Below are 18,876 nucleotides of genomic sequence, written 5' to 3' on the forward strand. Positions count from 1 at the left end.
TGAGATATAAAAAAAAAAGATATAAAAGAAAGATCTATTTATTTTTTAACTTGAGTTTACACTCTGCACCAAATGTTGCAATTTACACTAGTTTTGATGCATATATTCTTTCGTAAAGCATGTTCAAAGAACATGTTACATGACACGTGATGTTTTCAAACAGCACGTGTTATACAAATACATAAATAATTATAATATATGTGGAAACGAGTGATCCTCAGAGCATTCTGTGACCATTCAGATCTTTATATCACGAGAAATATTCAAAATCCAAGACTTATTGCAACTCCCTTAAAAAGCTCATTTTAGCAGTAAAAAGTTGTATTAACCCCTTCTGTAGGTGAACTGTCGAATTGTGTGAGACATGCAAATTTTAAATTATGCATCTTCTATTATATCTTAAATATCAAGTTTTGATTCATTCATTGTCAGGTTTTAACATTGTGGTGAGATAAACAGGACATCACAAACCGATTAAATATTATCTAGACATACACACAAAGTATGAATTACACCATCCATCAAACTATTTTCACAAACAATTCTCAATAAAACTCTCTTGGAAGTACTGCATTCAGAATGTATGGACTGTTTGTAAACAAAAATTGTATACAAATCCAACAGCTTATTAACAAAGTAAACATGTGGTAACCCTTGCTTTCTACAGTACAATGAAAAATAAATGCTTATCCTTTGTCATACAAAAATAAAGGATTAACATATTGGGGGGGGGGGGGGGGTTGGAAGACAGGTGGTTAAAATGTGCTATAAAAATGTCTGAGTTAATTAGTAGCGATATATGTAGACAGGCACCTGAAGAGGGCACGAAGGAAGAATCACAAACCTACAGAAGGAATGTGGATAATGCAATCAAAGTGACAGTGTCAACTGTTGGGAGACGTAAACACAAGGGTGGGTAAGTGCCCCATACCTAGATTGTAGGCACTTCTGGAGAGGGAATTATATATGGTAATGGGGAGCTTTTAAGAGAAAAAATATCGGAATCCTCTGAATGAGAGCCCAGTGTCTTATCCTGAGACCACAAGGTCCCTGTGCGAAGGAACGATTCTTAGTGTTTTTACTCACCAGTATATGTAGTGGTTGTCCTCGTTATACAAATCCTAAAACTTCATTTTGTCACAGTGAGATTTCACATTTTGTGGACACAGAAATGTATTATCACAGGATGAAATGCTGTTTCAAACAAGATGTGCTCGGCAATGGAGCGAAGAATTTTAAGATCTAACCTTTAAGCTACACGCAAAATATAAAACCTGTGTACAAATTACATATTTCAATATTAACAGTATAAAAGATAATGTGCAAATACTGATTAAATGACTTACAAAAAATGTGGTTGAGATTACATAAAAACTAAATATAATACAAACAATAAACCAATTAATAAAAATGATTTTGTATTTTATACTACATGATCTTTGGCAAGTTATATACCGTATTTCATCACACAATTCACTCACATTTTCTCATAATTCTGTTCGTGTGACACACACAAGGATTTATTAACACAGTCCATAACGGACAATACCACCGTCTACTTTAACCGTCAGCAAAAGTGAAATATTTTCTCTGAAGTACTGAGTGGTCTTACGTGGTGTACACTGGTAATAGAAGACAGGGTCTTGTTTCTTTGTTTACAGTTAGCATGTATTATGAAATTTGTTATGTTTTGTAACACATTTTAATTAAATGTTAAACAATAAATTTTCAGCAAATTAAAACACAACTCATAAAACCTAGAAACAGGTACTCTAACCCTTTGACAAACGCCCGAGTGTCTATTTAAAGCATTTTTTGTTTGATTTATTAGTATATAACTAGTCTTAAGTAAACAGAAGTTCACCAGTTTCTTCTTTCTCTGAGCCTGTTGCTTTTAAACTTTTCTCGGTGAAAACAAAGCACTTCACATTACTGCTTTGAAAAACAGCTCATCTTCTGTGTATCAGTGTGCTTCATGCTGCCATCTCAAGGCTTACTATAAATAGATAAGAGACTTTCCTGCCTGGAAAGCCACGTTGGACTGTGATATTCAACTCGTTTGATTTTATTACACTTACGGGGTGTAAATATTTAAATGACCAGTGGCTGAATGGTGAACTTCCTTTTAAAAAAAATTATGTAATGCCAATCATCTGCCACATTCACATGGCTGCAAGCTGACACCACAGAATACATAAAGTGCAGCAGTTCGCACCAAACTTAAGACTGACTCTTTGTCAATTCTTCAGAATCTTATTCCTGAGGTCACTCCTAGTCAGAAACGTCACACAAACACAGGTCTAATTCTTAACCCCATGGATATATGAAATTCAAGATGATCCGAACCTTACGTAGAACATCACGGTCATTCCTGCATCTTGCAGCGTTGAAAGTTTTATCACATTGACACATTCTACACCTACCGGAGATGGCACTCACTTTGACAAAACAGAGGTCACAGCCAACTTAAGCAGTTACAGTTCCCAAACAATCAGAGAAATATCTGAACACTCCCCTTAATTTAACTGTGAAGACGGCTAGACTAAGAACTGGCTGACTTTGCCACTGACCCTACCTCTGCTATTCCTATACACTAACTCTTCCCCCCCCCCACCAAAGACTTTCTTTCAACTTCTCATACATAGTCCCCAAGTCTTCTTTTACAGCTTCTCCTTCACTACACCCACATGGGCTATTTCTAGACCACCTCCTCTCTCCTCCACGTAAACCTCTGCTCCACCAATACGCACCATGAAATATAACTTGCCACCTACTGCCTGCCCTAGAAAAGGCTTCCAAAACTCGCCCCACTACAAATTCATCCTGAAGATGGTAACAAGAATGTCTATCAAAGCATCGGTTAGTATTCAACATTCAACGCAGCTCACAATCAAAAGCTGAAATCATACACTGAACCCCAACCACAAAAACCAAATGACAACCGCACATTTCAGTCAACACTTCATGGAGTGCCTGAATGACCAGTTTCTGTGGAATTTCAAATCATCTTGAATTTAAAGTATCCACAGCTCTGTAATCATTGAAAATCAGAATTAAGTTGACTGATATTTCTGATATGAAGTCACCACTCACCCTTGTACATGGGATTAATACACTCCCAATTTTATACCTGGTGCCACACTTTTCAGATATTGGCGACAAAGTTTTCCACTGTGATACATAAATATGGAATGCATGAAATATATAAAGATTTATCTTTTCTCAGTTCCACAATGAAGAAAGAGAGTTTTGCTAAACGTGCAGTGGCATGAATTGTGCAGTGAAATACGGTTTTTGGAAGATTCATTGCTCGAGTTCACGGCAGGAGTAAGATTTATCACTTAGCACAAAGGTTCGCAACCCACAGCCTCTGGACTGCATGTGGCCTGCTGACATGTTTTGTGCGTACAATTTTTATAACACTGAATAAACTTGTATGATGAAAAATAGTTCCATGATATCATAAAATGTTGTCATTATATAACATTGCCTATTACTATGATCAAAATTTCAGCTTAGGTCTCAATTAAGAACGTTAAATCAATGACTATGACACATCGTTCTGATAACCACTTGGACAGATGTATGCGAATTGCAATAACAGAAATTAAACCTCACATTAGAAGATAAGTGTAGTACAGGCAACTGCAAGTATTACACTAATGAATGATTTTGTTAGAGCAATATGCGATCACATGCATAATTACTTGGTAGCATTTTTAATACAAAAAATTGCCCCCCTTTATACATCTTGTGGCCCTTAAATTGATTACAAGGGATGAATGTGGCCCCAGACCTGGAACAGGTTGAGAACCCTTGGCTTAGCATTTACTTGAGTTCATAGCAGAAGTCGTAATTTGGAGGATCTGAAGGTATCGGAGGAGGATCCTCTGGGATGTCAACACCCTCTGCATCCAGGAGACGAAGTTTAATATCCATCGAGAGCAATGTTTCTACATCATTCTCTGTTTCTTTACTCAGCATCTTATTTCCTAAAAAAACAATAATGGTTATTAAATACATGAATAGGTATTCCACGTTACAATTAAACAAACTGAATTCAAAAGAATATGTGGTATTCAAGTATGCACCAAACAAACAAAGCTTTCCTCCAACAACTGGTCCAGTAATTCTCTAATCATTATTGCAAAAGCCAATCATCAGACCACTTAAATGCAGTCTGCATTTTCGTAACCCAAAGTTTTTCACTTGGATCAATATTAATATTATCTTCCCACCTCACTTTCATCTCCCAATGGCCACTATGAAATTGTCCTACCAAAATTTTGGATGTATTTCTTGTTTCCTCCAATGTCAACCCTCTTCAGTTAATTACTTTCACCTTCTTCTTCACTCTCATCCTCCCACACCCTCAATTTCTTCAGCATAACATCTGTTAACATTTTCCAAGCGTCTCATAGCACACATCACGTCGAGAATTTTGGACCTGTAGCATCCTCTCTCTCTCTCTCTCGGAACAAACGTCCCCACCCAACTACTGATACTGACCATAAAGACAAAAAAAAAGTATTATTTAACTCCATCATTGCAGACCCTCCCAAAACCAAACGCCATGCTCCAAAGCAGACCGTACAGCACATGGAGATAGCAAAAGCCTTGTTCGCATTTATGTAAAAAGAAAGTCATTCACACACACACATGTACAGATGATCAGCAATCAAAATAATCAGGAGTTTGCCAGAACTTAGGCTCTAATTAAAACACTAAACATCAATTACCCAGCAGAGCATTGATTCCATCTGTCCAGTAATCAAATACTTGTTCATCTGGAGCCACAAAATCAAGTGACGTTACTTCTACAGAGTCAAGCGTGAGGGAAAAGGCGAGTTGGTGCGTGGTCTTCCTGCCCCTGAAAAAAATAAACATTACCATATTAATTCACCTTTATAATCCTGTGGTAAATTACATGTGCCACTGCTTTAACAATCAGTAACTCTGGCCTGTGCGACTTTCGTCGATAGTGTGTTGTAAATCGCGCACAGTCCAGGTAGGCAAGCATACAGCTAAATCGTCAACTCTGGAGTTGAAATCCAGCCAGCAGCCACCATAGCTTAAGATTTAAATCACTTAATTTGATGTGATGAAGGTTAAGGTAACAACTAAGTATTTCCTTGTACATGTATAAAGAGAAGTCAAAAGGGTGTTATAATCAATAAATATGCAGCTTAATGACTTATTTCTGTGCACAGTTTTCCACTTCTTTAATATTGCACCACATAACCTAAAAATATGAAATATCTCCAAACCAAATTTCAAACATCTAGCTATAATTGTTTATTATTAATCACTATGAAACCGTGACCCAAGATACAGATTTCACATAGTGAACACGCTGTTTTGTTTTGTACACATCTCACACTCATTCATGGGAAGATGAACAGGAATGCAGTACCTCAAAAACGGCGTAGCAGGGAAATCCATATTGGACAAACTTAAAACTTCATAGGTTAAATGGGGATATGTGAATATGATAACCGTGTGAAGTCTATCAATACCTAGATAAAAAGACTTTTTTAAATATACACAAATGAATGGCCCTAACTTTACTGTACATGAAATTATAAAAAAAATTAAAATCACAAACATGAAAAACAAAAACACATTAAACATTACATCATAAATTCGAATGTTGCTGCTGCTGATGACGATGATGATTGTGATGATAATGATAGCGGTGCATTTGGATGCTAAGTGCTTAATTGCTCAAGGCATGACTGGAAGATACGGGAGTACTGGAGAGTGGAGAAAATATCAGAAAACATGTTTAAAGACTGTGTAAATTCAAACTTTCCACGTCCAGTAAATAATTGTTCACGTTTGTTTTTGCACGTATAAGCAAATCTGTGTTGCGCCAACACATGACCACAAGGGTTTATTGTATTTCAAAGAAACCACGAGCCACGGAGACCTGGAAAAAATTACATGTACTTACATTTCTACAGGCACTGACTGGACATGTTTTAAAGACACACCAAATAATGCAAGTATAATATTATTATTAATAAAACTTAGGAATATTATCATAAATTGATGATTTACTCTCCACAAGGTGTACAAAATAACTGGATCTGGTTAAATCCCATTAATCACCTTGGCATATATAAAATGGTCCAGACCGGCTCTGGGGCCCACCCAGCCTCCTCTACAATGGGTACCGGGGTCCTTTCCCGGGGATAAAGCCGGCCGGGGCGTGATGCTGACCACTCACCCCCATCTAGTGCCGAGGTCAAGGAAGAGAGGAGCTATACCTCCTCTCACCCCCAAGCGCCTACATGGCGTATAGCGGGACAAACTTTACTTTACATATATAAAATGTTTAAAACTAAAAAAAGGGGTCCAAATCTGAGACATCTCTCCTGATACTACGTTAGAAACAAAAAGTCACCTCAGAATAAACTGACACATTTTTAAAATACCACTGGTAGTGATTTAGTGCTTGCCAGTCTATATATATAACATACCTAATATCTTTCATGTGAGGACATTCTTTTCCAGTAATCAAGGCTTTTATGTCAACAACTGCCAGCTTGTTGGGAAGCTCCTCCAAAGTTGGTACACTTTTCTCATCACAGTCACCATAGTGGAAAACTTTATGGTTAGGTGAGAGACGGACATACCAGAACTTGTCCTTAATTCTCTGTCCCCTCATAGAGTATTTTGTGAACCGTGTCCCTTCAACAAGGAAACCAAGCCTCTGTTGCTGTATCAGCTCCATGATCTCTGGCTTAATCTGCTCCTTCAGCTCTACGATCGGCCTCGCGTGAGACTCCCACTCCTCTCTACTGGTTCGTTCCTGCTGCCACAGGTTTGTGATTTCAGAGTACGTCAGCACCTGAAGTTTTGCTCGGAACTTATCCAAGCCAGTCGGTTGAGATGCGAGGGCTCTTGTTATCTGTTCGCGAACTACACTGAATACCTAAAAACATAACAACAAAATGGCACTTACTCTAACTACACCACACCAGGCCATTTCAACTTTCAAGTGGTTCACAGAACTAACAACATATGGATTTTATAATCCAGGGAAATTCTGTCCCCTCATTTTATACCTATTAACATAAAGACTAAAATATACAAAACTATGTAAGTATTATTAACCTGTTGCATTATATGGGTATGAAACTCTGTCTCTTGTTGTACGTGAATAAGACAGCTGAGAAGAATATTTAGAAGAATGGCAAGACTGCTTATAAAAAGAGGAAATGACTACATGAGAGACCCTTGCCTAGATAGAAGAATAATATTAAAGTCGATCTTGAAAAAACAAGATGTGACAATATGAATTGGATTCATCTGGTTCTGAATAGGGACCAGTTGTGAGCTCCTTCAATAACGAAGGAACTATCAGCTTCTTAAGAAGGAAGAAGAAATTAGTCAGTCAGATACTTTAACACAAGTCAAATTTAAAATCATTAATAAAACAATGTCTATTTCCAATAAAAATTACAATACATGGTGCCATAAGGTTCCTCTACAGACCTCTTTATCACACACATCACGCTTCTCTTCCGTCTTCAGAACACTGTCATCTATAAAAATCTTGCTTCTTCTGCATATGACCATCATAATTTTCCAACACTGACTCTGAGCTCCTAACATCCACATGTTCAAATTCTAACATTATTACTTTCACAAAATCCAACGCAGTGTGCTGTAAAGCTGTGACAAGAGGCAGGACTTAAAGGGACTCCTGTCAAACTGGGACTGGCAAAAAGCCAGACTTGTGATAGACGTCACAAGAAAGAAGAAACAACCTCACGTGTTTTATGTGACTGTGACGCTTTAGCTGAATTAAAATGCTGCTACTTGGACTCACATTTTATGAAACCAAGTAATTACCACCAGGCCCCACTAAGTAATGTTTTACATTTCATTTAAGGCGCAAGACAGGGAATGTACAAGTGATCACTAATCATGATGCTATGGTTATCGTTCACCCACCCCTTATTCAAGTGTTCATCTAACAATAATCAGGAACGACCCAACTCAGCATCAAGACTGAAAAATAATTATTTTCTCATGAACTTCAATTCTGAGAATATCTCATATTCAGGTAACTATATCACGCAAATCCTTTCTCTGCTCTGTACAGATCAAACCGGAGTGGAACACATTGAGGTATAACACAAATAGAGGTTCAATAGGTGACAAGCCTTTACAATGTTGATGTCAATATAAGCTATATATATATATATAAATGTACAGTCAAGGTGCAGTCATGTTATTGGCTTTCATGCACGTTTATCAACATTACTCTTTTCTCAAATTAAAAATGTACTTCTTGTCCATACCAAAAAGGTATGCCTCCCCCTCACCATCACTTTTCTTTGCACAAAAATACAAAGGTAAAGTTTTGTGTCGGCACCATGATATGAAAATATATACTGCTCATTCCACATATTCTTAACCCATGCACCAAACAGAAGTAGCTGCTAGGCTACGTAAATATCTCACAGTATCAGTACGAGATATTGCAAAGAGAAAACGTTCTGTCTCTATGGGCAATTGAAAAAATCAATAATTAACGTAGGAAGTGTCTGGCATCTCTCACGGGTCAAATGGAAACAAAAGCAGTTTTGCAACTAGCAAAATTAATTCAGCATTTCTGCACACACAAAACTTACTTTCACAAAATCCTCAATTGTTGCCCTCATTTCTTTCCACGTTTTGTTAAGAAGAATAATGCAGATACAGAAAAATTCTTCAAATGGATGATCATGTGTAAAGAACATGGGATGGTAATTCTGACCCTGTTCGCTTGGTGCCTCCCCAATCCGCAGGACCTCACACAACAGTTTTACTAATTCAACACTTGTTCGCCCAAAGGGACACTCATGCTCATCGGCTCTGCAGGAGTTCTCCAGCACAACCTATAAACAAATATCACTTTACAATTTACAGGTCAGTGACAAGTCCATTAAACTACTGTAACCTCATTTCAATTATTCAACAACACTGTTCCAATTAACATCCATCCAGTTACGCACCATGCAGGTGCGCAGGGGAGAGGCGGTATAGCTCCTACTCAGTCTCAATCGCGGCACTAGATGGGAACGAGCGGTCAGCGTCATACCCCAGCCACACTTTGCCCCCAGGGAAGGGGCCTCCAGTACCCATTGGGACACGAAGCTGGGTGGGCCCCAGAGCCGGTCTGGATGCAGAGGATAGAAGAAAATTCTCTGCCCATTGGGGATCAAACCCTGATCATCCAGCCCACAATCAGTCGCTACACTGATTGAGTTACCCGGCTCACACACAGTTCCAATTACATTATATGATGTAAAAAATGATCACAATAAGGTAGATAAGAATAAGGTGGCCATTACCTACATTAAGTTATTAATGTGGTATTCACCAAAACATGTCAGGACAGCCAGCAGCTCAGCAAAGATTCAAACTCAATACCTCCCAAACATAGGTGACAGTGTCACTGCTATCCTAAGTTGCCCCGTTTTCAGTAATCTCACGGAAACATTCCACATTCTGTGACACTAAGAAGTATAAGAAAATGTAGGCCGTCAAGACCCGGCCCTCAAATATGAAGAAAGAACACTAATAAAACACCAGCTTCCTAAAAAGTCAAAGTCAGCCTCAACAAGTTTCACAACAACAACTTCAATTTTCTTATATTCTACTTTACTGGTGTTATGGAAATATCAGCTATTTTCCAACATAATCCACTCACAAACACATATCAAGAATTACTCGCTATCCTAACTGTGGTTTCCATGGTTTTCTTCAAACCCTCCAGGCAAATACCATGAGAGCACCTTAATTAGGCCATGCCAACTTCCTTCCACATCCTTTCCAATTCATTATTAACCTCTCATTTGACACTACATAGTCTGAGCCACTGAAAAAGCATCATTAAATAAACCATAAATAAATATTCAATCATGTCACATGGAGCTATATTCCGGGGAAATTCTACAGACAGAAAAAAAATTCATCATCCAAAAGAAAATCATTAGAGCAATGACAGGTATTAAAAGAAGAGCATATTGCAGAGAGATGTTCAAGAAATCTAATGTGTACTTCCCCTTGTGAGTGAACTCTTACTGTCATTCCTGTCTTTCATAGCGGACAACACGCACAAGTTCCAAACAAACTCTGACATACACACAACATAAATACCAGGCATTAGCATGATCTCCTTCAGCCAAGCTCTAACCTCACTAGTCACCATACTTACTACACTGAGACCAAATTATTCAGGACTCTTCCACATAGAATTAAAAGTTAAAATCATGACACAAAATTATTTAACACAGCACTGAAATATTATCTTTTATCTCACTTCAAAGAGTTCAAAAAATATGGTAACAAAGGTTAAGCTGCGAAAACAGTCAATCATTTTACAAACATGAACTATCATCATATGACTTCACAAATTTAGACCTTAGTGGTCTGTTCTGGTCACTAGTTAACATTAAATATGTCAAACCAATTGTCAGTCACGGAATGGATGGAGTCAGAGAACCATCAGAATCCTACCACACATAACACGTTACCTCACTTTACCTTGGTATAGTTCTCGGTGTGATGGCGAGCAAAGTAGACCATACAATCAAGGGCCAACATTCCGGGTGGTGTTTCAGTAAAGTCAAGTGCTGGGTTAATGTCATACTTAAAGCCAAGCTTCTTGTAATCTTTGGCAAAGACACCAAGCTGTTTCCGAGCCGTAACATCTCCACAGACACCTGTACCATCTGTGTCAAAAGCAATCCTCCGCAGTTCCTTGATCTTTTCATGTGCATCTTGATCTTGAGGGTCCATCTTACTGCTCATTCGTTGTTCTAGAAGACCTAATGTCAAAGTTTGAAGCACATACAGCTGATGAGCCATTTCAGCACCAACCTGAGATGAAAAGAAACTACCAAGTTCACACACCATTTTTACTTTGGTGGCTGACAATGCAGCTAAAGTAAATCCAGCAGAAAGAACTCTTTAAACATACTCAGACTACCCTAACAAACTGCATGCCTCCTGCTGACAGTGGCACATAAACCAATAGTTTTCTAAAGCAAATAATGTATTTGTTATAATGGAGTGACAATGTTTCCATGGTAAAGCTGCCTCTAACAAGCACACTGCCCATACTCCAGATGTGAGACAAAATGGAGCAACAGTGGAAGAATAAAGAAAGAGGAAAACCAAAGGTTTCTAAGAAAGATCTATCCCAGTCTCACATGGCCTCCCCAGGCAGCAAACCCAGACCTCTGTATTGAGAAGCCTATAACTAACTGCCTGTGCAAGTCCCACAGACAAACCATATTCTACAGCCACTTGATACGCATATGATTACCTGTCCTGATGAAGACTGAATAACATTGGTGAGTATTACGTTTCGGACCTGCTTCGATGATAAGGTGGCAGAGATGGCTTTCCTTTTGGAATTGTCAGCTTTCAGAAATAATGCATTGATAAGTGCAATAGCATTCTGCTGAATGACTGGATTTTGACTCTGAAGGTGCATTACAAGATTTGGAAATGTTACTTCCCTCTCCACTTGGCCATATTTCCCTGAACTATTTAAAACAATGTTTTCTAAGATTGAGAGCGAAGCTTGTACAACTTTAGCATCTTGAGCCACTGCCTGATTGTTCACATAACTTGCAACTTTATTGATGAATGGGCTTTCCAAAATATCCCATGATACAATACCATGGTCCATAAGTTCAACAAACGAAATTAACGAATAAGCCAGCATGTTTCCTTTACATTTTCCTCCTTCAATAATACTTATTATTAAAGCCAATCCTTGCTTATTTATGAATTCAAGAGCAAACGTCATATCAGTGCTCAATTTTGATAACTTCTGCACAGCATTTAACTTGTCTTCATTTGTTCCTGTATTTAACTTTTGAAGTATATCATGGGCAGTTGTAGATGGTGAATGCGTTAATCTCAAAACCGAACCATTTTTTATTTCATTCCTGTTCTTTTCCGTGATATAATTCTGGTTGTTATTTTCTGAAAACTGCAACGCATACTGATCGGGATCTGACAATCCCCAGCCATTGCACAGCTCTTGAATTATGGCAGCAAGAGGTTGTTTTTGGTTAAATTCAATTAATTGAGGAACTTGCTGTGCCATTTCAACGGCAATCTTCACAATATTTGAGTCCTTCATTGCAGGCATTTTGAATACTTTTGTATTCATCTGCTACAAGGAAAACAGATTTTTATCAACTTCTCACTGTGCACTACCACACACAAACCTCGAACAAAAAATCACTTAACCTTTCTTTCCATTTCAACCCTGCAGAAAAAGTCCACAGATTATACCAATATGTGTCTTGGGTGGCTGGGACACTGACAGGAGTGAACTCTTGTATAGGCTGTGCCATCTGTCCTTGATCTAATATATCTAGTGTAGTCGTCATTGCCAGTTTCAGTGACTCAATTGTTATAACAGGTTGTCGGTGACTGGATGCTTCGGCGGGAAGGATGTAAACACAGATTACTTATTCGCAGTGAGCAGGCTGCTGGTCTGCATGTTGTATGCAGGTGGTGGGTAATTTGTAGATAATACCGACGAATAATTTGGAAGAAGGTATCGTTTTCAAGGAATATGTTTGAAGTTAAAATACAGTAGCGTTAACAAATATTAAATCAGAGTTATTATATAACAAGATTATTTTTACCCTTGTTTGAAACATGACGTGAAATGAGATGTTTAGTTATTTATAGCCCTCTTTTCTGCAATTATACAGAATTCTGAGGCATGTAACATGTCACCATTTAAAGTTTGACATGACTAGCAAAGATGGTTTAATTATCACTTTCAAAGCAGACAGTACATACAGATTTTGCATGGCTGCCATGTTATTTTACAAAAAGCTTACTTTCACAATACCTGCATTCATTTTGAAGACCTTTTACCACACACAGTATCAGAATTCAATGCCATTAGTGGCAGTAGCATCTTTTCCAACTCAGAAAATCACATAGCTGCCATGTTAATATTACTGATGGTATGAGACTAAAAAGTGCAAAGGTGGCTTATAGTGGTGTAATATTCATACAATATTTCATGCAGATGTGTTAGTTACTTCAAAATGTATTAGGTAGAAACACATACAGGCATGAAATACGCCTATCTTTCCTTATAAAATTAGTTAAGTAGGTCTCTTGTAGCTCACGCATGAACTGTCATTCTACAGCTATTCAAGTGCTGGCAAGACCACTTTCAGAATAGACGAGGCCCACCCAGTCATCCATTGTTAAACAGGGAATAATTTCCTGGAGTCATAAAGTAGCTACACTGTGAAGTTGCTCATATACCTCCATCTAATGCTGCAGAATTCCACTTGGCATTCTGTCTTTCACATTCTTAAAGTATGTAATCTTAATGTGTCTACATTTTTCAGATTATCTGGAGATAAATGGCAGACAATCTGGGCATTTTGTCAATTCTGGAATGTCCAGTCTGTTTGGAATACATGATCCCACCAATTTTCCAATGTCAGAATCAGCACCTAATTTGTTCGAAATGTCATACAAACCAGACGCGCTGCCCTATTTGTCGAGGGATGATGAAAGGTGTCCGCAACCTGTGCATGGAGAAAGTAACAGAATATATTTCTTATCCATGCAAGAATGATGGAAATGGTTGCAATGCCATGCTCAGGCTGGATCAAAAGGAACACCATGAGAAGATCTGCCTTAAAAGTGGACAATATCATTGTCTTCTACCAATGACAGGGCAGAATATTAAAGAGTGTCTCTGGATTGGCCCATTTGAAAAAGCTGATGCTCACATAAGACAGACACACAGTCATTTGATTAAAAACTCAAATGATGGTTCTTTCAACTTATATGCATCTGAATTTATAAATTATCAGTATTATATATTATTTGATGATAACCTTTTCTGTGTTTTGATACATAAAGATCCTTTAAGGACTTCCTGTGTCCAGAAGGTTTATACATTTTTCTTCCACATTACCAGTGTAACATGTACAAAAAGAAAATCCTATGCATACAATGTGAACATTGAAGGGCATTGTGATACATTTGAAGGATTTGTGGGCAAGCTGGTCCGTCATACTGATATTAAAGATATGGCTTGTAGAAATGAATGCCATCATTTTATGGGAAATGATAACAATTTTGCCTTTAAAGGAAACATTGCCAAAATATAGTAAAAGTCTGAAGTACTGATGTGCTGATTTGCAATCCCCTACCAAATACTGATAAGACCAGTACCTCAGTGGAGAAGGTCTACCTCAATGAAAGATCATAATTAGGAATCAGCATTGTTTATAACATAATTGACTTTATTGATTTTGGTACAATTATATTGTTTTTTATTTCATATGCAGCAACTTATAGGGGGAGATTTGTAATTTGTTTTTAATCTCTGTATTTCACTTGGACACAGACAGCGGGGTACTCAGTAAAAAGACATCTGGTGTTTGTCAGTGTTTCTTCAGGGAATTCAAATTATTAGGTCCTGTACTTTACTTCTTTATTTAATGTATAATCTTACGTGAACACACAACTTAACAAATCATGGGTGTTGGGTCACCATGGCACCTAGAAATTTTGTTGTGGTGTCAAAGTATTTTTGTTTAGTGACCATTTGCAGTCATCTATATTATGGTTAATTTTTGGTTGAGATTTTGTTCTAAATGCCATTAGGTGGTGCAAAGTTTGGCTGATTATAAGAAGGTGCAGACCAATCCATAAACGTTATGCAACAAACTTGCAGAGAGTGAACTTCACAAACACTTTGTGATATTGTGGTTTGTGTTTTTCACTTATAACTGCATCTAAAAGTTTGTAGCTTTAATAGTTGATACAGCAACAGTGAAACTGCAGCAATAACTGGGAGACAAGAAAATTCAAAGTAAATACACCTTTAATGTTCCATTGGAAAGAATAAATAACCTCCTCCAGAAGTGAACTCAGAAGGGTCCATATAAATGAGGCATTTGTCGAATGGGCCAAAGTTTTGACATTTATATTTAATCATGCCATAGATATAGCAAACTGTGAGGAATATATCTTCCTCTTCCAGTATTGCAGATCAGTACTCTGCGTATGAACCATTGGTACACTACTTCGGATCTAAAACCACAAAATGTGTATGGCCACAAGAGGCCGAGTCAGAAATCGTGAAAGTAAGCATGGCATGCAAATAATTTATTTCCTGTCAGAATGTTATTTTATATAAATGTCGTTATCTCATGTAATTGCTCACAGATACATTAAAACATGTTATGAAATGCATGCATAGCTTATTAATTGTAGAAAGTTTGCCAGAATGTTACCGTTGTGAATGGCACCAATAATTTCAGTTATCTTGGGCAAGTGACCTTTTCACTCTGTCATAGTATTTATGTCAGTGCCAGTACATCCCGGAATCTGATTTATCTCTCATATAAAATTAGAGGGTTTTGATAAATTGACTCTAAAAAAAGTACTACAAGAGTTTCATATTTTAATTGAATTAAAATCCAAATGACTTAGTCTAATAATTCAGGAAACAAGGAAGTAAGTTTTTTCTACAACAATGTTGTTGCCAAGGTACTGATGGTAAAATTATGTGCTCTGTTACTGTTGAATATATTTCCCTATTGAACAGTAAGCTCTAAAAAGTATGTGTGCTTTTATGTAAAATGGTTGTTAAAACTGTGTGATCTGAATAAAGATTAAAATAGCTTGACTTTTTTTTAAACTCTTCAATACCAAGATGGCCGTATTCTAGGCTGTAGCACCATGTAGTCTAAGAGTTCACCAACATTTCAGAGGTCCTTGCTGCCTCCATCATTAGGGTGATCAATCCCCGATGATAGAGGACCTCTGAAACGTTGGTGAACTCCTAGACTACATGGCGCTACAACCCAGAAGAGAGCCACCTTCATGCTCACTGCTGTGAAAACCTCAAATCATCCTTCTTCAGTACCAGAATTCATCAGTCAGCTTATGTGTTCATGCATTCTCAGGTTGTTTCATGTGTATGGATGGACAGAGTGACTGCAGCGAGGATATTATACATGTTCATTACTGTATCTGACATTTAAAAATTGCAAACAGGAGTGATCCACAAAGAGCAGCTACTCGTTTATTTCCTAACATTCTTAACCCGTTACTTAAGAAGCTACACAGATGATTACGTTGTCCCACTCCAAGTGAAAATACTGTAGCACACCAATTTATGCTATTGGGAGACTGACATGCACTCCATTCATGTTTCATGACCATGAATCTAGTCATGTGTAACTGTGGCCTTAAGGGACTATGTACTTGAATCTTTGGCTTCATTGGGCCCTGATGGGATGCAATGTGGCTTGCACTGGTCTCACTGAGAGCTTCTTTTGTGACAGATGACGACACCTAAATTCTCATCTGACTGTTGAGAGAGTAGGTGGTGGTTTCAAGTCTTTGCAGCCTTGCCTTTTTTAGCTAAATTATATTTAATGAAAGTTCACAGTAAACACATAAACTTTCAAAATCCATTAAATGTCTTCCATCAGAATATCGTGGGAGTAAGAAAGAAAAGTGATGAATTAAATTCTTTTCAAATAGATGGCACAAATCTCCATTTATTGTGTATAAACGAATATCACGTTTTACAACAGGATTTGCTGCACCACACATTAAATAGTTACTTGTTAGGTTCCAGTTTCTGCAGACAAAACTTACAAGAGGGGAGGTGTGTGCATTTTAAAAAAAAAAGATCAGTGTTTCAACAAAGTTGATGTTTCACATCACTGTAAAGGATAGGATTTGGAAATTATGCAATTCAACTAGAAACAAAAGACTAGCTACTTTAAACTTTTCAGATTTTACCTCAATGTTTAGCACCATACTACGGATCATTTCAGCATTCCTCACGGTGTGGAACCTGTAGGTAAATGCTGCCACCTTTTGGTTCATCAACTCAGTATAACAGTTGTGTTTCCAAATTACTTTACTGCTAGAAACCTCCCTGCTTCATACATAAATGGAACTGTGGAGGCATCAGAAAATGAAGTGTTAACATTAGCAATATGACTCTTAAAAAGCTGGGTGGAAGAATTTGGTAAAGGCATGGAAACAATGTGGAACTCGAGGGCATTCAAACCCACAGGTGTGGGCACCGACTTTTTCGGAATTCCAGGGTGTGCCCAGGTTTGTGTTCTCCCAAAATATTCCAAATGCAGCCCACAACAAAGAGGTGGCATCAAGAACACAAAGAATGAACAGAGTGGAATTACAGTGTGTTTACTTGCCTCTGCCACGTCTGAATTCCAAGAATCTCCTTTGTCAAAACAAAACTGACTGCATAAAACTCAACCATCTCCTCTATTTACCAAAAATGTAGAGGTGAGAAGCATTATGGAAAACTAAACATTCAACAAACAAATTTCCTAGGCCAAAATGAGTACCTGTTGATTAAAAAGAACAGTTAATGGGAAATGGTTTCAAAGTTAAACTGAAGATAAAGGGATTTTAACGGGTACTTAGCATTCCCTCAAACTATTCAGTGGGTGCCCAGGCCCCAGGGCACCCATGTAGTCTGCCCATACATATATGTGTACAAAAATTTCATTTTAGCAGCTGTAATTCTGGGTTTTGTTTCGTTATTATTGTATTGATAATGTTATTCCCCGACTCTTGTTTACTAACTTCATCGTTCTTAGTATTTGTCACTGTGTAACCTGTGGCTACGCTGAGGTGTGTTACTCTCACGCAACTTTGTACATCTCCTTCTGACCTTCCCATAGAGGTGTGTGTTTTAAATTTCCACTGAATTATTGAAATATTTTAGTTTTATATCAATATTACCCTCTCTCATTGCCTATACTGTGGAATAAATAAATAATTCTCACTTGGTGAAGTGTTTTAATTTTTGCTATTACAAGGATCTTTTCCTTAAAACGCAAATATTTTTGTTTCTGAGTTGGAAATTTTAATAATATATTCATTATGTTATGCAATTTATGAATGGCTATTTACAAATTCTCTTCCATACAGGCAACTAAAGATCTGATCTTCAGCAAATAAAAGGGCATTGATGTAAATGCAATTCATATAAAAGTAGTTAGCATTCTTTCTATTTCATAAGACTGCTGTCAGTTTTTGTTTAAAATGAGACGAGATGGCGTTGGGCTGAAAACTGATATGCTACAAACATATAACCTAAACAGAGCTGCTAGAAAGATTTGGAATTAAATATCACCTGGTCTCTTATTATAATTACAAAATTTCATTTCATGATGAGATCAGGATTTATGACATTATTTAAATATTAATGCAGCATATGGAATAAATGTATTTTTAATCCTTGTGCAGAAAACTATAACTCGCCGAACGTTAAACAGGATGACAACAATTCAAGAACACCTAATTATTTTATCAGCCTATTCTACCTGTGGCCCGACTTACCCCTGGAAGTTTATTTTGTTCTTCAGAACTGTAAGTAATGTCTAAATCCCACAAGCCAAAGTCATACAAAAATAAGTTGGCGTTTGCCAGAATTTGACTTTTGTCAGATAAAATACTGGACGAACACTTGTCAGAGCTTGGTAGTAATGAAAAAAGGAAACAGCAGTAATATGAATTTGTTTTATACCTTCAATATTGCTTCATGTGATGATGTCACTGTACAGGATCATGGGAAATGATGTCCTCGCATAGGATCAAATTCATGCCTCATAGGTTTGAGCTTCTATCACACTGATATTAATAATTGTAGGAAAACCATTCAGCCCTTCTTTGGGTACTACACGCATACAGATGGACATCATGAGTGATAATGTCATCACAGGTGAGGCCACAATCGTCACAGAACATGGGTAATGCGAATGTGGAGTATCATCATTCCACCTCGCAGGTTTCAGTGTTGGTGGGCGCTATGAATGT

General features: G+C 37.5%; 1 protein-coding gene and 1 long non-coding RNA gene across 2 annotated transcripts; one reads left to right on the plus strand and one right to left on the minus strand.

The window, feature by feature from the left end:
• Positions 1-1,401: 1,401 nt before the first annotated feature.
• On the minus strand, positions 1,402-12,325 carry Ced-12 (engulfment and cell motility Ced-12). The gene is made up of 6 exons (XM_087352059.1): positions 11,327-12,325; positions 10,543-10,878; positions 8,646-8,891; positions 6,483-6,937; positions 4,740-4,870; positions 1,402-3,992 (listed from the first exon to the last, which is right to left on the minus strand). Exons 1-6 carry the CDS (start codon positions 12,182-12,184, stop codon positions 3,829-3,831), a joined length of 2,190 nt encoding a protein of 729 aa, XP_087208185.1. The 5' UTR covers positions 12,185-12,325; the 3' UTR covers positions 1,402-3,828.
• LOC110834364 (uncharacterized) lies at positions 11,187-13,700 on the plus strand. Its single transcript, XR_002544566.2, has 3 exons — positions 11,187-11,354; positions 12,440-12,577; positions 13,395-13,700. It is a non-coding gene; the product is annotated as an uncharacterized LOC110834364 (long non-coding RNA).
• Positions 13,701-18,876: the final 5,176 nt, after the last annotated feature.

Source organism: Zootermopsis nevadensis, unplaced genomic scaffold (assembly GCF_977971745.1).
Source record: "Zootermopsis nevadensis isolate Lab colony 2312 unplaced genomic scaffold, Znev_1.0 Znev_ptg000020l, whole genome shotgun sequence".
NCBI lineage: Eukaryota > Metazoa > Arthropoda > Insecta > Blattodea > Termopsidae > Zootermopsis > Zootermopsis nevadensis.

What these genes read in the sequence shown, in the direction of transcription:
- Ced-12 (XM_087352059.1), bottom strand. Translation starts at nt 12,184, where the DNA reads ATGAATACAAAAGTATTCAAAATGCCTGCAATGAAGGACTCAAATATT. An exon ending in ACACCGAGAACTATACCAAG is followed by an intron (nt 8,892 to 10,542) that starts GTAAAGTGAGGT and finishes ATTTGTTTATAG; the next exon opens with GTTGTGCTGGAGAACTCCTG. An exon ending in CAATTGAGGATTTTGTGAAA is followed by an intron (nt 6,938 to 8,645) that starts GTAAGTTTTGTG and finishes TTATGTTTTTAG; the next exon opens with GTATTCAGTGTAGTTCGCGA.